The sequence below is a fragment of the Pseudonaja textilis genome, chromosome 10 (assembly GCF_049901715.1).
Source record: "Pseudonaja textilis isolate UNSWEBS1 chromosome 10, rPseTex1.2, whole genome shotgun sequence".
Lineage (NCBI taxonomy): Eukaryota > Metazoa > Chordata > Lepidosauria > Squamata > Elapidae > Pseudonaja > Pseudonaja textilis.
The window spans coordinates 8,725,673-8,745,363 of record NC_141999.1 but is presented as its reverse complement, the minus strand read 5'-3'; the positions used below and the strand labels follow the sequence as shown (position 1 = coordinate 8,745,363).

General features: G+C 41.8%; 1 protein-coding gene and 1 long non-coding RNA gene across 5 annotated transcripts; one reads left to right on the top strand and one right to left on the bottom strand.

The window, feature by feature from the left end:
• The first annotated feature begins 1,664 nt into the window (after positions 1–1,664).
• Positions 1,665–18,509, top strand: HMGCL (3-hydroxy-3-methylglutaryl-CoA lyase). 4 transcript variants are annotated; one of them, XM_026702627.2, is made up of 9 exons: positions 1,665–1,821; positions 7,983–8,066; positions 9,099–9,206; positions 9,645–9,740; positions 10,823–10,971; positions 12,241–12,304; positions 14,388–14,576; positions 15,920–16,045; positions 18,025–18,509. In XM_026702627.2, the coding sequence occupies exons 1-9, from the start codon at positions 1,711–1,713 to the stop codon at positions 18,124–18,126; spliced, it is 1,029 nt and encodes a 342-aa protein (XP_026558412.2). In that variant the 5' UTR covers positions 1,665–1,710; the 3' UTR covers positions 18,127–18,509. The 4 variants fall into 4 exon arrangements, with proteins under 4 accessions (XP_026558412.2, XP_087795746.1, XP_026558413.2 ...); XM_087939620.1 differs by having other exon boundaries at positions 1,696–1,821; positions 7,980–8,066; XM_026702628.2 differs by lacking the exon at positions 1,665–1,821 and adding an exon at positions 3,548–3,670.
• On the bottom strand, positions 8,039–10,446 carry LOC148124892 (uncharacterized). Its single transcript, XR_015744757.1, has 3 exons — positions 10,133–10,446; positions 8,733–8,818; positions 8,039–8,184 (listed from the first exon to the last, which is right to left on the bottom strand). It is a non-coding gene; the product is annotated as an uncharacterized LOC148124892 (long non-coding RNA).
• Positions 18,510–19,691: the final 1,182 nt, after the last annotated feature.

Here is a 19,691-nt window from a genome sequence, read left to right as displayed (position 1 = left end):
TGACAACTGGTTCATATTTATGACGGTTGCGGTGTTCCAGGTTGTGTGATCACCTTTTGCAACCTCCTGACGAGCAAAGTCAACGGGGAAGCCAGATTCACTTAACAACTGGATTACTAATTTATCAACTGCAGTGATTATAACTGAGACAAGAAATGTTGTAAAATAGGGCAAAATTCACTTCATAAATGTCTCAGTTAATAACACAATTTTTAGTCTCAGGTGTGGTCATAAGTCACAGACCACCTGGATAAGATTTCAAGAGATTATTCTGATTTAGATTTCTGCAATGTATCAATCACGGTGCCTTTATTTTTTTCTATCGCCTTTAGAAAAATAAATAAATATTGAAATACAAATAAATGTTTGCATTGGTCTTGCTTTATGGCGCAGCACTCCGTGGAACAAATTTGAGTAGAAATATTACTTTTGGCAAGATCATTAGAATGTTTTTGGGGGATCTTCTTAATTCTGTTCTGCAGGAGCACACATTTTTGTAAAACTACCTCTAAAACACATTTCAACTAAAAGAAGAATTTAACCTGATTTTGGATTAACGAATGTTTCACTTAGCAACATAAATGTTGGGCCCAGGTGTGGTCGTAACGCGAAGACTACCTTTAACTGGCAAAAGTATTGTGAAATTGGGCATATTTCACTCAATAAGCACCTTGCTTAGCAACAGGAGTTCTGGTCCCAATTTTAACAAGTCAAGGACTAAATTTTAAAGCAACTTTACGTTCAAACTATAGCTATAGTACGTCAAAGTTGACTTGCAAAACACCACTCTCTGCTCTCAGCTTGACAAAGAAACGAGGGAGGGTATGAAGGGAACGTGTGGGAAGCCGGGAAGGGAGAAAGAATTCAAGTGCGCCATTTGCAGCTTGAGAAAATCTCACAACCTCAAGGTCACGAACTGAGGACTTTTGAAAAGGTGCAGACTGTTTTCCCAAAATAAAATGCTTGACCTGGATTGGTGGACAATGGACACTGGGCGGCCTGGGGAGGGGGAAGTAAAAGGGGTTTCATTATACTGCGCTTCCCGCCAAAACCTCAGAACTGGTTTTTCTTCTATGCCTGTATGGATCTCTCCGTAAATTTCTACTCTTGGTAATTGAACCAACGTCCCAGGTGTTTCTTTTGCTGTACAGGCCAGCGGGGCGGTTGACATTGTAAGCTCTTTCCCCTGATCCAAAGACACCCCTTTCATTACTTTGGATCAGTTTGGATAAGTGATTTCTTAATGCCTCCAGGGGGAAAGAGCCAGGGTCCACTTGCTCCAAATAAAGGTGACTGCCAATGAACGTCACTAAATGCCGGGTTATGCAAGAACGGCCTGCAAAATAGACGGTCGGGTTGGAATCCATTCCAGCCGAAAGATCAAGAGACAAAATTGATGTCATTGCTCTCAACCGGCCTTATGGGATCTGTGGAATCCAAGACTACCGTAGTTCAGGCTGGCAAATGGGGCTTGGCATGGATTGCCCCTTGCACCACAGTGAAGAGCCACGGTGTTGACACGTGCCTTGTGTACAAGTGAAGGATGTGGCCTTGGCAACGCAGCACAAATATTGTTGAACCCTGGGGGGAGAGAATAAGGGATACGCATCTCTTCATTTTACCAGGTGGAAGGGACGATTGCTTGCAAGAGCCAAAACAAACACTGGGTCTGTTCCCAAGCCATCTTCTCTTGTTGATTTAATGGTATAAATGTGCTTAGGACACTTCTCCAGGTCTACAGCACAAGCTGCACCTCTGCCTGAGCAGGAAGCACCAGAGTGCCAAATGGGGCCTTTACGGAGAGGAAGCTTGATAGGGCAGGTATGTGACATTTATTTTTTTGCCCCAAATACCAAAATGAGAGTAGAATTATCTAAATTGCTGCAACGGGTATAAGATGCAACAAAGAAAAATGGTATGATTCTTAGATTTCAGTTAATATGCACCCTCTTGTGCACATGCTAGGATAAGGGTAATCCCCATGGGATTTAGTGGGAGTTTTTTTTAACAACTCTGCATAGAATCAGGTTCTAAGGGGTTTGGTTTAACCAGAAATGTTCCAAGCAAAAGAGAATTTACAGTTACAAAGGTTTATGAATGGCGTTAATTAAATTCAATTACATAAAAAGTCGCAGCAAAATGAAAGTCCACCTTGGATTCAAGAAAGACTTTTAAATAAATGATATAACTTTTTAATCCGATATCAATCTTGACTCCTAATGATTACATGGATAGTTCATGTAGTTTTCTTGGCAACAATTCAGGAGTTTTCATTTGAGAGTGCATGGACTGACCCCAAATCATCCAACTGTTTTTTTGTGCCTAAGGGAGGCCTAAAACTCTTTGTCTTTCCTAGATCAGTGCATTTAACCATAATATCAAACCACAGTTCTATACAATTTCCCAATTTAGGCACTTTCCATATATATGAACTTTCAATTCCTAGAGTTCCTTACCAGACAGGTTTAATCCAGCATAGCTGTTTAAGGAGCAGCAAACTTTGGCTGGGCCGTGAATGTAATTAAACCTCAAATATAGTTATTCAAAACTTAAGTCCTCAGGGGTAATGATTACAATATGCTTATGACTGAAACTTCATTTAAGGGGAATGGAAATAGGTAGGCTGAGAAGGTGTTTCCCGGCAAAGGTTAATTTTAAGAGTCGAGACAGATAGCATAATATGTTTAAGAGTGATGATCACCGTCCTATAGGAATACCGGGTAGGCTGGAAGCACAGGTAATACAGAGGATACCTGCTTTGCATCTAGGAAATCCCAGGTTTGATGCTGAAGAAACTCCTCCCCAAATCCTGGAGAGCCATTGACAATGTAAATACTGGAATTGGCAGTTTCCTCTGTTGGAAGATAAGTAGGCAATTCAATTCATAGTGACAGAAAAATCCACACCAGTATGGTGCTGTTGTAAAGGAATAGAAGCCAGAGTAGGGGAGCTGTCAGGTTGGAGGACGAAAGGTTTGCAGCAGAGAGCAAGGAAGGAGTAAACCACACAAAGCCTCAAAGGTAGGAAGGTTCAGTTAAGGTCTGGAGTAAGCTGAACCTCGCCAGCAGCACATCTTCTGCACGCATTTCCCTGCTTCTCTTTGTAACGGGCAGGAGTTAGGTAGGTGTGAAGCTCGGCCGCCTCCACTGCTCACAGGGAAGCCCGGGGTGACTGGAGGTTCCCCAGAAGTTTGGACTCCATATCCCATAACCGTCTCAAAAGGTGCTTTTTCAATTAAATTTGAGACAACTGGGGCCCTGGATGATAAGAACCTCCCAAGACATCGCCCATAAATCTTGCTGGCCGGGGATGATGGGACTTGTAGCTCGATGCTCAGAGGATGCCAGGGGAGAGAGACCACCCAGGGCAAGGGTCTTCAAACTTGGCAAGTTTAAGGCTTGTGGACTTCAACTCCCAGAATTCCTGAGCTAATAGGACTGGAGGAGGGAATTCTGGGAGTTGAAGTCCACAAGCCTTAAAGCGGTCACGTTTGAAGACCCCTGTCCCAGGCTCTCAGAACTGATCCGCGGCCACGTGGTCCAGGGCGGTCACGTGACGCGGCAAAAAGGGGCCTATCACGTGACCCTCCTCCGCCTCCGGAGTGAGACGACGCGGCGGGATGGTGGCACTGAAGCGCGGGCTGCCGCGTCTGGTGGCTTCGCTGCGGCCGGTGAGCGACCAAGCCCAGTGGGGCGGCTCCACTTGGGCCTTTTTGCAAGGTGGCCTCGGGCGCTGCCCTAGCTGGACCTTCGGGCGCCTTCCGCGCGCTCGGGACTACAGTTTCCAGCAACTCTGGCGTAGAGGGTGAATGGCAGAGGATTCTGGGAGTTGCAGTCCCTCCAAAAATCTGGAGGGCGCTTTCCTTGCCTGGGTTTCTTAGCTTGAAAACCCGTGGCTGCATTCGCTTCAGATACTGACTTGGATTAAGGTTAAGGTTGGCTGTTGGCTTCTTTGTGTTGGGAGAACGCCACCTGCTTCAGTCCTTTGCCAATGCAAACCATTTGAAAAACTCCCAAGCATCGCCTGAGCGTGTGTGTGTGTGTGTGTGTGAGAGAGAGAGAGAGAGAGAGAGAGAGAGAGATTTTCACTCGGGAATCAGAACAAGTGGGCCGTGACGTGGGTTCCACGAGTCCTAAAGTGTTTTGAGAAGTTTGTGATAAAGTTAAGTCTGCTCAACAAAACAATATGGGCAGAACGTTTGCACCTCTCCTTACTACATGGGTGTATGTCTGGAGTAGGGAGCTGTGGCTTTGAGCCTTCTTCGACCCTGGCTGGGAGTCCTGGGGAGAGGTGAAGTCTCCATGCACAACTCTGATCTGTGGCTGCAACATGTGCGGGATAAGAATAGTAGCTTTAACTTTTCCAAGGACTTAGGATGCACTCCAATTTGCTTGGTGGCTGGTCTTTTTGGGGGGTGGGGGGTGGGGAGTCATTCTTATCCTAAGCTAAGCATGGCTCCCTTTTTACTATGTGGCGCTGTGCCTTTTGGGGGGGCAAGAACAAGGAAAGAACATGATGTAGCATATACAGGTAGTCCTTGACATGACCACAACTGAGCTCAACTGTTGCTAAGCAATACCGCTGAGTTTTGCCCCATGTTCCGACCTTTGCCACAGATATCAAGTGAATCGTTGCAGTTGTTAGTAACATGTTTTGTGAAGTGAATCTGACTTCCCCACTGACTTTGCTGGTCAGAAGGTTGCAAAAGGTGACCATATGACCCTGGGATACTGCAACTGTTTATTATTTATTATATATTGCCAAGTGTCTGAATTTTCATCACATGATCGTTGGGATGCTGCAACTGTTGTAGGTGTGAAAAATGCTGTAAGCCACTTTTTCAGTGCTGTTTTAACTTTGAACAGTCACTAAATGAATTATTGTAAGCTGAGAACTACCTGTATATGCAGGGTTAGGACTTTCTGCTAGGACTTTTATGTGGGTGGAGATGATTTAAATCAGGGGTGTCCAGCCTTGGCAACTTTAAGACTTGTGGACTTCAACTCCCAGAATTCCTCAGCCAGCAAAGCTAGGTCAGCCAGGTAATTCTGGGAGTTGAAGTCCACAAGTCTTAAAGTTGCCAAGGTTGGACACCCCTGATTTAAATATTCCTCCTTCAGTAGCACTCAAACCTTTGAGCCTCATTCGCTGGATAACTTACTAATGCTGCCTCAAGGGCATTCCCAGGTTGCCTCTCCAGGCAGCTGCCTTTTTACATTCATGAGCGTACAACTTGGGAATGGCCTTGGAACAGCAGCATTGAGCTTTCTGGCAGACATGGCTGCCTCAGTGCTTTGTGGAGGTGTGTATTGTTTGTACCCATAAGCTTCATGAAGTTTTATTTTTTTTTGTGTCTTCAACACCTGAAAATATGCAGAAACATAGCTTGTTTTTAAGTAGTTGGGGAAAGGATCAGAAGCCACTAAATCACGGCTTGGGAGCCAAAGATAGCTATGGAGCCTCAGGTTGCCTACTCCTGTCTTAAATGAAGAAAGCTTCCTAGAATATATTTATGATCTTATCTAAAACTGCGTATCAGAAGATGATAGGTAGCCAGGAAGGACAGCTGATAAACATTGACATGTGGGCAGATTGGTTAACTACTACAGTTTTACAATGAACTTTTTTTAAAAAAAAATTATTGGTTTTTAAAACAAACATAAACAAACAAAACATAAAAACATCAAGCCATCTTCCATATATATATATATATATACATACAGCGTGCCAGTTGGTTTACAAATTGTTTTGTGCTTCCATTTCGTAGTCTTCAATTACAATTACATTGTATACAATCTCGTATTGTCAATCAAATATTAAATACATTAATATCATTATCAATCATTTGACCATACTTTTATTCATCCATGTTTTATGAAATAATCATATTTTACTTAATTTGTTTTATGACAGTTCATATTATCATCCCAAATCTATCCTAGAATCATTTTGTAGATATAATAAGAAAAGAATACATCTTTATATATTTATTATTTTCTAAAAGTCTACATATTTCATTACTATATTTTATTGTCTAACTATTGATAGAATAGATCCCAAATTTTATAAAATTGTTTATCGTCTTGTTCTCTAATTTCAAATGTCAATCTACTCATTTCAGCACATTCCAATATTTTCTTAATGATTTCCTCCTGTGATGGTGTTTTCTCATTTTTCAAGTTTTTAGCAAATACAATCCTAGCTGCTGTTAATACATTTACAATCAGGTATTTCAAGTCTTTACTATATATTTCAGGTAAAATTCCCAATAAAAATATCTCTGGTTTCAAATCTATATGTTTTTTTGTCATTTTTTTCCAACCACGTGTGGATTTTAGTCCAGTATTTTTTAGCATCCGCACAGGTCCACCACATATGGTAATATGAGCCAGGTGTCTGATGACATTTCCAACATTTTTCGGATTTATTCTTGAACATTCTTGCTATTCTTGTCGGGGAAAATGCCACCTGTAAAACATCTTGTACAAATTTTCTTTATATGCTGTTGGCATTGTCATTTTATAATTTTGAGACCACAATTTTTGCCATTTCTCTAGATCAATCCCATATCCAAAATTCTTCCCCCAAGCAATAATAGTTTCTTTAACTTGTTCTTCTTCTAGTTTAATTTCTAATAAATATCCATACAATTTTTTAATCACCTTTTGATCAGTACCTGTCAAAATCTTATCTAAGTCAGTCAGTTTATCATAGAAACCTTCTGTTTTAGAATCTTTATCATACCTTGAATGTATTTGTGCGTATGAAAACCAATTCATTTTTATACCTTGTTCCTCTAGTTTTTTTATAGATTTAAGTTCACCCTTTTCATTCAATATTTCACCATATCTGTTTGTTCCTTTTTGTATATTATAGGATAAGAAAATGCTTCAATAGTCGATAGCCAGACTGGAATTTTCAAATAACATTATCTTTTAATCTTCTCCCAGTTTAACCACAGAGACTCCTGTATATAATGTCTTCTAAAATACCCCTGTGTTTTAGTTCCTTTATACCATAAGTTTTACAATGAACTTTTAATTTTGCGGTTTCCTGCAGCATAGAGTTCCCTAGAACACAGTGGTTTTCAAAAATGTTCCCTAGAACACAGTGGTTTTCAAAAATGTTTGAAGAAGTGTACTGCATTCTGCATTGAAGAAGTGTACAGTATATAGTATCTGCATGCAGGGATGTCTTACGACAGTGCTGAATTACACCCCAAATGAAGCAATATAAAAGGAGAAACTGAGTCAAATCACAGTAGTTAGAAAGCAAGGCAGGAGTTTCTTGCTGAGCCATCCTAAGGGAGATAGAAAGCTTCTTGATTTGGGATCCTCTAGTTTAGCATTGAAATCTGGGGCAGTGATGGTCCGTGGTTTCTAAAAGGTCTTTCCCAGCCCTGTCTGGATGTGCCAAGACTGCCTCGGAGACCTTGTGCTTCAGAATGGATTCTCTATCGCTGTGCCAAGGCACTTCTTATCTTCTAAAGGTGAGACTTGAGGCTGGCCAGTGCTACTGAATGGAGCATTTGTAATTGGATGCCAATCCTGTACAGTCGTTTTGCAAACAAAATTAGTTGGAATGGAAGCTGTATTCCAAAGGTGTAGACATGAAATAGCCTTAGCTGCTTTGTACTTTGTTGGGATGGCAAGATATTTTTTTTTTTATACTACTTCAGGAATAAAAGTAAATTGGAGGAAAAAAAATGGTTGAAATTATAAATGCCAGCCTGTGTTAATAAGATCTTCCTGGACCTGATTTCTTCTAAAGACAAACTGCAATCCCATGATTCTCAAGGGGTTATAATCTGACATATCTGGAGATTGAAAGGTTAACGAATATTAACATATCTATCGCTAACAAAATGGCATCTCTTGCAGAATCACAGCAGGAGCAGAGTAATGTTTCTTACATTTGATATACCCAGGATACTATAGATGGTCTACTGAATTGGCATTTTTTTTCTTTCCCTTGTTTTACAGTTCAGTTTATCAGCCGCTGGAACATTTCCCAAGCATGTGAAAATAGTGGAGGTCGGTCCACGGGATGGCTTGCAGAATGAAAAGGCAAGTGACCTCTGCTAAGCTATATTTGGCTTGTAGCTGAAATCTGGAATAAGTGGCTTTGGTGGTTTTATGCTTGTGAAATGAATGTTTTGACATCATTGCTGTTGTGATTTTTCTCCTAGGTAAAACATTGGCATAGCTTAAAAACTCAACCCTCACTCTGTGTTCCCAGAATTCCTATTAGTTTAATTACTTGAAATATGCTGGAATGTGCCAATAAATCAGTGTTTACCAAAAATGCCCATTTGGGAGAGTGGATTTGGACATGACCGTGTGATTTGCTTAATGACCACCCTAAAAGTGGTCAAATGACTGAAATTCCAGTCCCAATTATGGTTTGTAAGTTGAGCACTAGTTGTAAGCAATGAGGTTGTTAAGTGAGTTTACACATGACTGTGCCTGATTTTACAACTGCTTTTGTTGTGGTTGTTAATCAAATCTGGCTTCACTCTTTGACTTTGTTTTTGGAAGCCAACTGGGAAGTAAATGTTGATCGCATGACCTGGGACACCGCAGCCTTTGTCATGCCGACTGCCAAGCATCCAAATTGCAATCAGGGAATGCTGCAGTGGTTATAAATACAAAGACCAGTCATAAGTCCCTAATTTCAGCACTGTTCTAACTTTGCACAGTTGCTAAATGGGTGGTCATATGTTGAGGACTTACCTGTATGCAGAATCACAAGAATGGAGCTTTATTTGCAATGGGTAAACGTTTGGGTCAGTCTCAAAGTCCATCTGGCATCGGCAAACCTGAGAAAAGGAAGTGTTTACAAATCTGATTGATGTCACAAAGTCAACAAAATTAAATCCGGCAAATGTGTTTCTGTTTATTATAATAGGTATGTTGTTTCTGTGTGGCTGTTTGTTTGTGGGCTCCATTTTAAAAATCTACAGTTAGGGAAATATAGTATAAAGGAGCAAAAAATGGGAAATATTATAGAATGTAGTAATTCAGCCAACAGCTAAATGTCGATAAGGAAATACAATTATAGAATTGCTATTATAAGGGGAATTATCTCTCTCTTTTCAGAATATTGTTCCCACCCAGGTGAAAATTGACTTAATCAACATGTTGTCAGAGACTGGTCTCTCCGTTATAGAAGCCACCAGTTTTGTCTCTCCAAAATGGGTACCACAGGTCAGTATGGAAAAGAACGCAAAGAAGTTGTCTACACAAGCTACAATTACTTTGCTCCTTTGCAATAAGCTCCTTCGGCTTATTCAACATAGCTTAATTAAAGCAAATTTTGGCTTCGTCTTTGGTATAAATGAATGTCTCAGCTTGGTTTCCTTCATAATGAGAGGCACAATTTTATGTTTTCCTGCTAATCGCAGTAAATGCAAGATCTAAGGGCTGGAGGTGCATCAGGGGTGTCCAATCTTAGCAACTTTAAGACTTGTGGACTTCACCACCCAGAATTCTGGGAATTGAAGTGCACAAGTCTTCAAGTTGCCAAGGTTGGATATTCCTGTTCTACACTTACAAAGGGTGATTAGTCCTCTCAATTTAGTACAGCATGTGGCAGGATTATCTCCGAGGAATTTAAACCTGTTTGTTTTTCATTTTGGTACCTAGATGGCTGACCACACCGAAGTTATGCAAGGCATCAGAAAGGTCTCTGGGGTCAGCTACCCTGTTCTGACGCCCAATCTCAAGGGATTTGAAGCAGCGGTAAGAAATCTGCAGTCAAAAAGCTCCTAGGTCTTTGCACTAGTGAGGAAGGTACTAATGAGTGGAGCTATAAAACCCGTGGCACTCTTTTGTACTGCTCTTTGATAGGTACAGGAAGTCCTCAAGTTATGACCACAATGGAGCCTTCCCATTACGGTCGTAAGTTGTGACAAGTGAATCCATGGTTTGCTATGGGCCAGTTTTACTGAAAATGGGAAGTAAAAGTGCCGGTTTTCAACAAAACTGTCTTAAATTGAGCTCATGTGACCACAGGGCCTGCAAATGGCTGTAAATACGGCCTGGTTGCCAAGCACCCAAAATGCAGTTATATGACCCTGGGGGACACCCCCCCGCCCCAAACTATCAGAACTTTGAATCCAGGTAAAAAGTACCTCCCAGTTCAGTCCATCAGAAGTTCAAATGGTCACCAAGCAACTAGTCATAAGTCGAGAAATACTTATCTGTCTTGTCTATCTCAGCTGAAAAAGCAGATCCATATCTTCACCCAGGCAGATCACTAGCCTGAACTGAAGAGCTACAGCTGGCTCTCCCATTCGTTGCTTTGGCACTGCCCTTCTGGTTTCTCATCCAGAGTTTCTGCTTCCCTGTGTCTTGCGGACGTGGTTGTCCGGAAGACCTTGTGTCCCAGCAGGTTGGCTTGGTGACCTTGGCCAGTTACACTCCCAGCCTATCTCGCTCAGAGAGTTGGTGCTGTGGGAGAAACAGGAGGAGGGAATATTAGGTATGTTTGTCATCTTGTGGTAGCATGAGGGGAGGAGTGAAGAGGGGGCTAAGTTTAGAGTCCTTGCACTGCAGGAAGCAGGAGAAGCCTTATCTTACTCATCCCAAGAGAATCTGGCAAGATTCTTGTAAATAGACATTGCGACAACAAAGAAGAAACTTTTATTCGCTCACAGAGTCGTTCTGATTCCTTGTGCCTGATACTTATAAAGTAATAAAGGTGGGATAACAATCTAATAAGTACATAATGGATAAAGTCATCACAAGGGGAGGAACAAGTGCTAGGCTTTTCTGAACAGAGAAATATATAATATCTAAGCTCTTTTTTGTGTTGTTGGTAGGTGGCAGCCGGAGCCAAGGAAGTGTCAATCTTTGGAGCAGCTTCGGAACTCTTCACAAGAAAGAACATCAACTGTTCCATAGAGGAGAGTCTGCAAAGATTTAGTGATGTTCTGCAGGCATCCAAAGAAGCCAGTATTCCAGTCCGAGGGTAAATATTAGCACTGCATGCTGATTTGGGTGAGGAACAAGAATCCTTATGTGTAGCCCATGAGAAGGAGGAAGGAAGGCTGAGACGTGGACGAAAGAAGGATCTAAGCAGGAAACTATCCAGCATCCTTTCCAGAAAACACAAAAATGTTCCTCTTAGCTCCATCTTCCCAATCTAGCACTCTTCAAATGTGTTTAGCCTGCAACTCCCAGATTTTCAGGCTGTCTTGGAATTCTGTTTAGCAGTTAGTCCTCATGATGGCTGTGAAAATATTTACAGACCCATCACATCCCGGACATGAACTGTTTTAACTCCTTCCCTCAAAACGACGCTATAGAGCCCTGCACACCAGAACAACTAGACACAAGGGGAGTTTTTTCCTGAAAGCCATCACTCTGCTAAACAAATAATTCCCTCAATACTGTCCAACTATTTACAAAGTCTGCATTACTATTACCATTAATCTTCTCATCACTCCTTATCACCCATCCCCTTCCATCTGTGACTGTATGACTGTAACTTTGTCGCTTGTATCCTTACGATTTATATTGACTGTTTCCTAGTATGATTTGTTTGCTTATTGCACCCTATGAGTATTATTAAGTCTTGTACCTGATGATTCTTGACTCTTGACTAATGTATTGTTTCTTTTATGTGCACTGAGAGCATTTGCACCAAGACAAATTCCTTGTGTGTCCAATCACACTTGGCCAATAAAAGAATTCTGTTCTGTTCTGTTCTGTTCTATTCTATTCTATATTTTCTATTCTATTCTATTCTATTCTATTATATTCTGTATTTTCTATTCTATTCTATTCTGTATTTTCTATTCTATTCTATTCTACTATTCTATATTTTCTATTCTATTCTATTCTGTATTTTCTATTCTATTCTACTATTCTATTCTATTTTATTCTATTCTATTCTATTCTATTCTATTCTATTCTATTCTTTCTATTCTATTCTATTCCTATTCTATTCTGTATTTTCTATTCTATTCTATTCTATTCTATTCTATTCTATTCTATTCTATTCTAATAAACAGTCTCCTCCTCCTCCTCTGTAGATGTTTTTAAAAACCCTACGTGACCTGGGGAAGTTACCTGGGGAAGAGGTTGCATTGCACCTGTTCCCCCCATCAAAAGATATTACGTGATGGATCGATATCTTGTGAACGAAACCAAGGGAGGCAGGGGCTGCTATTTTTCATTAACCGGCTTCCATGACTTTACATAACAGCGTTGCATTTCTCTTCCCTCCTCCATGCAGCTACGTCTCCTGCGTTCTTGGCTGCCCTTATGAAGGAAAGATTTCTCCTGCTAAAGTGGCAGAGGTGAGTTTGTGACGTGGGCCTGTTCAGAAGAAGTGTTCTTTCTGGTAAACTCCCACTTTTCTACAAAAAACCCCCTAAGACGAGCCTTTGAGAAGAGTGTTAAATCTCACCACGCATGTATTGTCCTACTGACTGAGTAGGATTTGCCTTCTGTTCCGATTTCATTGCAAGGACAGGAGAGAGAGCACAGGTTAGACCAGAGCTCTCCAACCGTGGCCACTTTAAGCCTGGCGGGACTTCAAGCAAAGCTGGCTGGGGAATTCTGGGAGTTGAAGTCCGCCAGGCTTAAAGTGGCCAAGGTTGGAGACCCCTGGGTCGGAGGATCGATCTGTATGGAGAAAGTTCCATGTTCTATTTCGGCATCCTACAGTATCTCCGGACAGGTTGTTTGTTTGTACTTAGCTGGGCCTTGGTGAGCTGCTTTAACTCACCATAAACAACACTGAATTAGATGCGAATAAACCTCTTGACTTGGAGTGAGGCTCATAAATATCCAACCCTCTGACCAGCAGCTGTCAGTGAATGAGGAAAAACACACACGGCACCTCTGCGTGGGATAAATTGAGCGCATTCCCCTTTTCACCCCGTTGCTTTTACGATGTGTTAGAGTTCAGTTTGAGTGATGCAAATTGAAATCCCAGAGGTTGAAACTCTGAAAGCTGGCTTTTCCCTGAAGAACTAAGGTTATTTTATACAGGTAGTCCTCAACTAATAGCAATAGCAATGGCACTTAGACTTATATACCGCTTTATAGTGCTATAAAGCTCTCTCTAAGCGGTTTTACAAAGTCAGCATGTTGCCCCCAACAATCTGGGTCCTCATTTTACCCACCTTGGAAGGATGGAATGACCATAATGACACCTGTCATGGAGTCCAGAATTTATGTCATACATCATAATAGTTCTAAGCCAAGGCTTTCATGTGCCTAGAACCAATTTTACAAGTTTTTTGTGGTTGAGCAAATGCCATGGTTGTTAAGAAAACACCACTGCAACTAGCTGTAAAGTTGAGCTAGTTGCCAAATGCTCAAATGTGTTCCTGTGGCTGTGGGGAGTTTGTGTGTGTGTGTGTGTGTGTGTGCAGCTGGAATTTGAGAATTTGGGTTTTATGTAGCTTTTGGGAGGGTTGTCATAACTTCAAACAGTTGCTAAGTGACTGGTCATTAAGTGAGGATGACCTGTTATGAATATTTTTGATTTTAAGAGTTGTGTGCCCATGTTATCCATTGCTTTAATATTGAAGTATTTTTTTTTATAAACTAACAGTCATGGATTGCTGTAAAATTCAGATCACGGAGGAATCTGGGTTGAGGACAAGAAGATTTCCCATCTAAAGGAAATTGATTGTGTGAACAAGTAGATGTAGGTTTCTGGATAAAGATGGAAAGCTTGGTTTGGGTGGCATAGATGGCTAGGGCAGTTTTTATGACTTGGAATCTTCATGATCTAAACCAGGGGTGTCCAACCTTGGCAACTTTAAGACTTGTGGACTTCAACTCCCAGAATTCCTCAGCCAGCAAAGCTGGCTGAGGAATTCTGGGAGTTGAAGTCCACAAGTCTTAAAGTTGCCAAGGTTGGACACCCCTGATCTAAACCGTACTTTTCCTATGGATTCCGCAAGGAAGATTCCACGGATTGTGCTCTCAGTCTCACCTGAGAAGCCCAACCTGGGGGAGTCTATGGAGATTCCCAATCATCCAGGTCATGGTTGTCCCAAAGGTGTTTTTTTCCAAAAGGCAACTGGACTTTCTTGGTGTTTTCTTGGAAAACAGGTTGATTCACATCCAAGAACTGAAGAAGCACTTTGGATGAGAAGCAAAATATTTTCAAAGAAAACGCCAAGGAAGTCCAGTTGTCTTTTGGCAAAAAAAAAAAAAAAACAACTTTGGCTCAACCTGAAGTTTATTTACCTGCCATTTGCAGCTGTGGCAAGAAAAATTGGGCAAACTGGACTGAGCGCCAGTTCCAGGAAAAGAAAATCCTGAAGATGAATCCATCCTAATTATTACAGTTGTCTGTTGAATTTGCAAAAGAAGAAAAACCAATAAGAAGCTACATTAAAAAAAAAATCTTCTTTGCGACAGGTGTCAAAGAAAATGTATGCGATGGGGTGCTATGAGATTTCCCTCGGCGACACCATTGGTGTGGGCACCCCAGGCAACATGAAGGAGATGCTGTCTGCAGTCATGAAGGAGGTGCCCGTTGAAGCCCTTGCAGTTCACTGCCACGACACTTATGGACAAGCTCTTGCCAATACACTAGTAGCACTACAGGTGAGTTTTCATTTAGTCTTCGAAGCAACCTTTAGACCAGGGGTTCCCAACCTTGGCGACTTTAAGATTTGTGGACTTCAACTCCCAGAGCTCATAAAGTGGACTTGTGGACTTCAACTCCCAGAGTTCATAAAGTGGACTTGTGGACTTCAACTCCCAGAGTTCATAAAGTGGACTTGTGGACTTCAACTCCCAGAGTTCATAAGTGGACATGTGGACTTCATAAGTGGACTTGTGGACTTCATAAGTGGACTTGTGGACTTCAACTCCCAGAGTTCATAAGTGGACTTGTGGACTTCATAAGTGGACTTGTGGGTTCATAAATGGACTTGTGGACAGTTTACTGGCTGAGGAACTCTGGGAGTTGAAGTCCACAACTCTTAAAGTTGCCAAGGTTGGAGACCCCTGCTTTAGACCATGGGTGACAAACTCAATTGTGTCACACGACATATTGCAGAGTTTTTTGCCTTTGCCGAGCCGGGGTGAGCATGGCTTGCGCATAACGCATCCAGCTTACGGGCCACCAGTTTAACATCCCTGTTTAGACGTAGTCCTTGACTTATGACTGACACAAAAAATGACGTCAGGGTGGAAAATCAGAAGTCCAGGCAGTTCAAGGTTTATTGCAAGCGTGTGCTCTCTACAAGAATCTGAACTATTAACTGTTAAAGGAAATTTAATGGGAGATAAGAATAGAAAAGAATTCAAGGAGGGATGGACTTGGGCATGAAGGGGCCCAAGATTGATGACGCATTTGACCCCTCCCTTAGGCTCACCCGGGTGAACTTCTACGAACATGGATTCAAAGTTCCAGCAGTGACGCCCCCCCCCACTGCAATCATGTGACTGAACTTCTGATGCTCAACAACAAAACTCCATTTGCAGCCATAGTCATGACTGCATTTTATCACTGCTAACAATAATCTGAGCATTACGGTCATATGTACCTGTAATAGAACGAAAGCAGCTTGCTCACCATCTACCTTCTCTAAATCAAATCTGAGCATTAGACAGGTCCTGTGAATGAGAATATCGGTAAAGGAGGCATATGTATATGGAAGATAATGTAGTATTGCAGGCAAACTCTGCCTACAGCGTTGAGTTTGCTCTTGAACAGCTCAAGGTTGACTCAGCCTTCCATCCTTATTTTCCTCCCCAAAAACTAAGCCCGACCACATAGTTTCGTAGTAAAGTATGGGTATCAAGCTAGTAATACATATTTTTCACAAAAAAAAAAAAGAGAAGAGAAACCTTATTTGGATCTTCAAAAGCTTCCTGTAATTTCTCATGATTTATTATAACTATTGCAAACGGTTCTTTGAGGGTTCTGTTTCTGTTTGCAGATGGGTGTGAATGTGGTCGATTCATCAGTTGCTGGCCTTGGAGGCTGTCCTTATGCTCAGGGAGCATCGGGAAATGTGGCAACAGAAGACATGGTGTACATGCTGCACGGCCTTGGGATTCACACAGTAAGTGGGAAACTGCTTTAGTTCTCTCTCCTTAGCTGGCTATCGGAGGTAGGCCTCAGCAGATAAACTAAACCTATAGGTTACCAAGCTTTCATTGGATCTCGAAATGCTAAAAGTACGAAAAATTAATTAGTGGGATAGCTTAGCAGCCTTTTTATTTATATCCCTCCTTTATAATTTTTTTTATAAGCAACACAAATTGGTGAGCATAGCCAATATTTCTTCCTCCTCTTGTTTTCCCTGCAACAATCCCCTGTTGGGTGAACTGGACAGAGAGAAAGTGACTGGCCCAAAGTTGTCCACCTGGCTTTGATGGCCAAGTTGGGACTACAATTCACAGCCTCCTGCTTTTGAGCCTGGGTGCCTTAAGTACTATACCAAACTGGCTTTAGCCTAAGTTCTCCACTATTGTGCAAAAAGTCAATTGCTCTTAATTCATACAAGGCACAGAACAAAAGTGCTTCCCAAACTTAATACATGCTTAAGATGTGTGAATGTAGCTGTAGGTTTATAGCTAAATTTAGTGAGTGTATTGTATGAATCTAGCGAGTGGTCGTATCCATTGCATGAGACAAACATACATTGCTTCTGAGAGCAGATGGCCCATAAGAGAAAAGTGTTTGTTTGCTCCTGCATTTAATAAAGTTGCTGCTCCTTTGTAAAGTAAAACACAATTTACTATTCCCCTGGTTTGACTTTATTATTTTTAATTCTGTAAAATAAGACCAAAACTAAATAATCCCCAGAATTTAGAATTTAATGTTTGTTTAAAATACTCTATATTAATCAACTACAGCTACACTTTAAAGAGTCAGTAAATAAATCTCCCAATTAAAGCTTGTAGCTCTTTTGTTCCCAGCATATCTTAACCAAGTGTTGTTTCACACATGAAAGGCTTCTAACCCACATCTGCTCTTTAAAGAGTATGAAAAGAAATTTTAGACTACTGTCCTCAAAAGATTCTGCACTTGAGTCTTTTGCATGTTTCTGTAAATGTTCCCAACCCACAGGAAACAGAAGCCTGGCAAAATATCATACAGATCGTCCTTGATTTACAATAGTTCATTTAGTGACCACCAGGGGTGGGATTCTACCAGTTTGCACCTATTCGCTAGAACCGGTTGTTAACATTCTAAGCAGTTCGGAGAACCGGTTGTTAGAAGAAATTACTGGCCTAATCCTGTAAGGAAAGCAGGAAAGAAACATTCTGGTGTTGCTTACAGAAACTGCCTCTCCATTAACCCTTACTACATTCTTGGCAGGACTAGACTTCCTGTCTCAGGAACATCTCTGGAGTTTTTTTTCCCTCCTTTGCTGGTACTTTGCTTGTGTGGAGTGACCATTCAAAGTTACAGTGGCACTGAAAAAAGTGACTTATGACCGTTTTTCACACTTACGACTGTTGCAGCATCCCCACAGTTATGAAAGGCCAGGCGAGGAGATACGTGCCTCGATGTGAGTGATGTTGAGTTGGCCACGCCCAGCCAATAACATGACCAAGCCACGCCCACCAACTAAGCCACGCCCACAGAACTAGTTGTTAAAAAATTTGAATCCCACCCCTGGTGACCACTCAAAGTTACACTGGCACTCGAAAACTAACTTTATGTCCCTTTTTCATGCTTACAACTGTTGCAGCATCTCTGTGGTCAGTTGGTTAAAATTCAGATTCTTGGCAAGTGGTTCATGTTGATGGTGGTTGCGGTGTCCCAGGGTCACATGATCACCTTTTGTGACATTCTGACCAAGTAAATGGGGATTCACTTAATTCACATGTTGCTAACTTAACAGCTGCAGTGATTCACTTAACAACCGTGGCAAGAAAGGTCATAAACTGGGGCACTTATTCACTTAACCGTCTTGCTTCGCAACAGAAACTTTGAGTTCAATTGTGGTTGTAACTTGAGGACTGCCTTGTAGCTTCGTGAATGCAAAATAAACAGCTGTCCTTTTTTCTCCTCTTTTTTAACCTACCAAAGGGTGTGGATCTATCAAAGCTCCTTGAAGCAGGCACTTTCATCTGCAAGATGCTGAACCGGAAGACCAGTTCAAAAGTTGCACAGGCCACCTGCAAACTGTGAGGTAGATCAGTGCCTTTCCTGGACTTGCTGGGAATCAAAACTCTATGGCAGTCTGGAAACTGCCGTGCTAGCATTTGTTCCCCTCACTGTATTTAAGCACTATCCAATGACTCAGAATTAAAAGACCAGAAGATGAAACAGCTGGATTTTACACTAAAAGGAAGAAGACGTTAAAAGAATGTAGGACGCCAGAGCTCCCTAGCAAACGTGTTGGATGTGTTTGAAGATGGAGGTTGCAATTGTCTTAAGGGGCAAAGGCATTGAAGTCCACACAATTTAAAAGTGTCCAAAGTTGAGATCTACAGGATTTGCCTCGTCAAGCCTTGAAACAGAAAAATGTATGTTGGGATTTCTTTCCAAATAAAACACATTTTTACTCTGGATTGAATGTTATTTGTGCCATTTGATTTTCCTCCAATGTTCTGCACAATGGAACCAAACTTGAAATAGTCCTTAACTTAGAACCATTCATTTCATGACCAAAGTTAGAATGGCACTGAAAAAGTGGCTTATGACCATTTTTCACATTTATGACCATTGCAGCATCCCTGTTCAAAATTCAGACGCTTGGTAACTGGCATGAATTTATGACGGTTGCCCGTATCCCAGGGTCATGTGATCTTTTGTCAAAGTCAGATTTTTGGGAAGCCAGATTCGCTTTATAACCAAGTTACTAAATTAACAACTGCAGTGATTCACTTAGCAACTGTGGTTCAATTTTCTGAGTGACAGGACTGATGTTTGCAAATGTTTTAAGCGATTTTGCAAATGGTCTGTCCACTTATGACCAACCGACCAAGCGCATGTTGGATTTGCTTGGCACTGATTAACTTGTTGCTGGACTTTCAACCTTGCAGTTTGGGGCTGCTACTGTCACTGAGCTTTGCACTTTAGCGCTACTTTTGGGGGGATCGATCTTGGGGCCCAGCTTAGGTCCCACAGATGAAGATAAATAAGGTCCCAGACTGAAGCTCTGTGACTGGGTGTGGGGTGCTTCTGGATGTTTGACCCCCATTTCCTTGTCTGAGCTGGATATTATACTTAGCCCAAAGGTGTCCAACCTTGGCCATGTTAGCTGATGTAGTTCGCCGGCTGCAGGTATGGACAGCTGAGGTCTCGGAGAGAGAGGACTCAGATGAGGGGCCTGCGTGTGATGCAGGGATGGGGCCAGGACCATCAGGGAGTGGAGTGCTGCCTTCGGAGATTGTGGAGGCTGGCAGCAGTGATGAAGAGGTCCCCAAGGAGCCTGTGCCCACTGCATGTGCACGCAGGGCTGCTCAAAGGAAAGAGCAGCTGCAGCAGCACGGGCGACTCAGGAGTAAGGCTGCAAGGTAATGGCCCCTCCCTGAGGAGATAAAAGCCAGCTGAGAAACTGGAGTTCTTTGCAGGAAGCAAAGAAGTTTTTGCACTCAAGCCTGGTGCACGTTTGGAGTATCTTGGTTGGTGTTTGGAGACTCTTTGTGTTTGAAATATTTCTTAGTAACTTTATCTTGTGTTCTTGGCAACCTTGCACAACCTTGGTAAGGCTCGTTCTTATCAGAGACAATTAGTTTGAAACAGCCTTT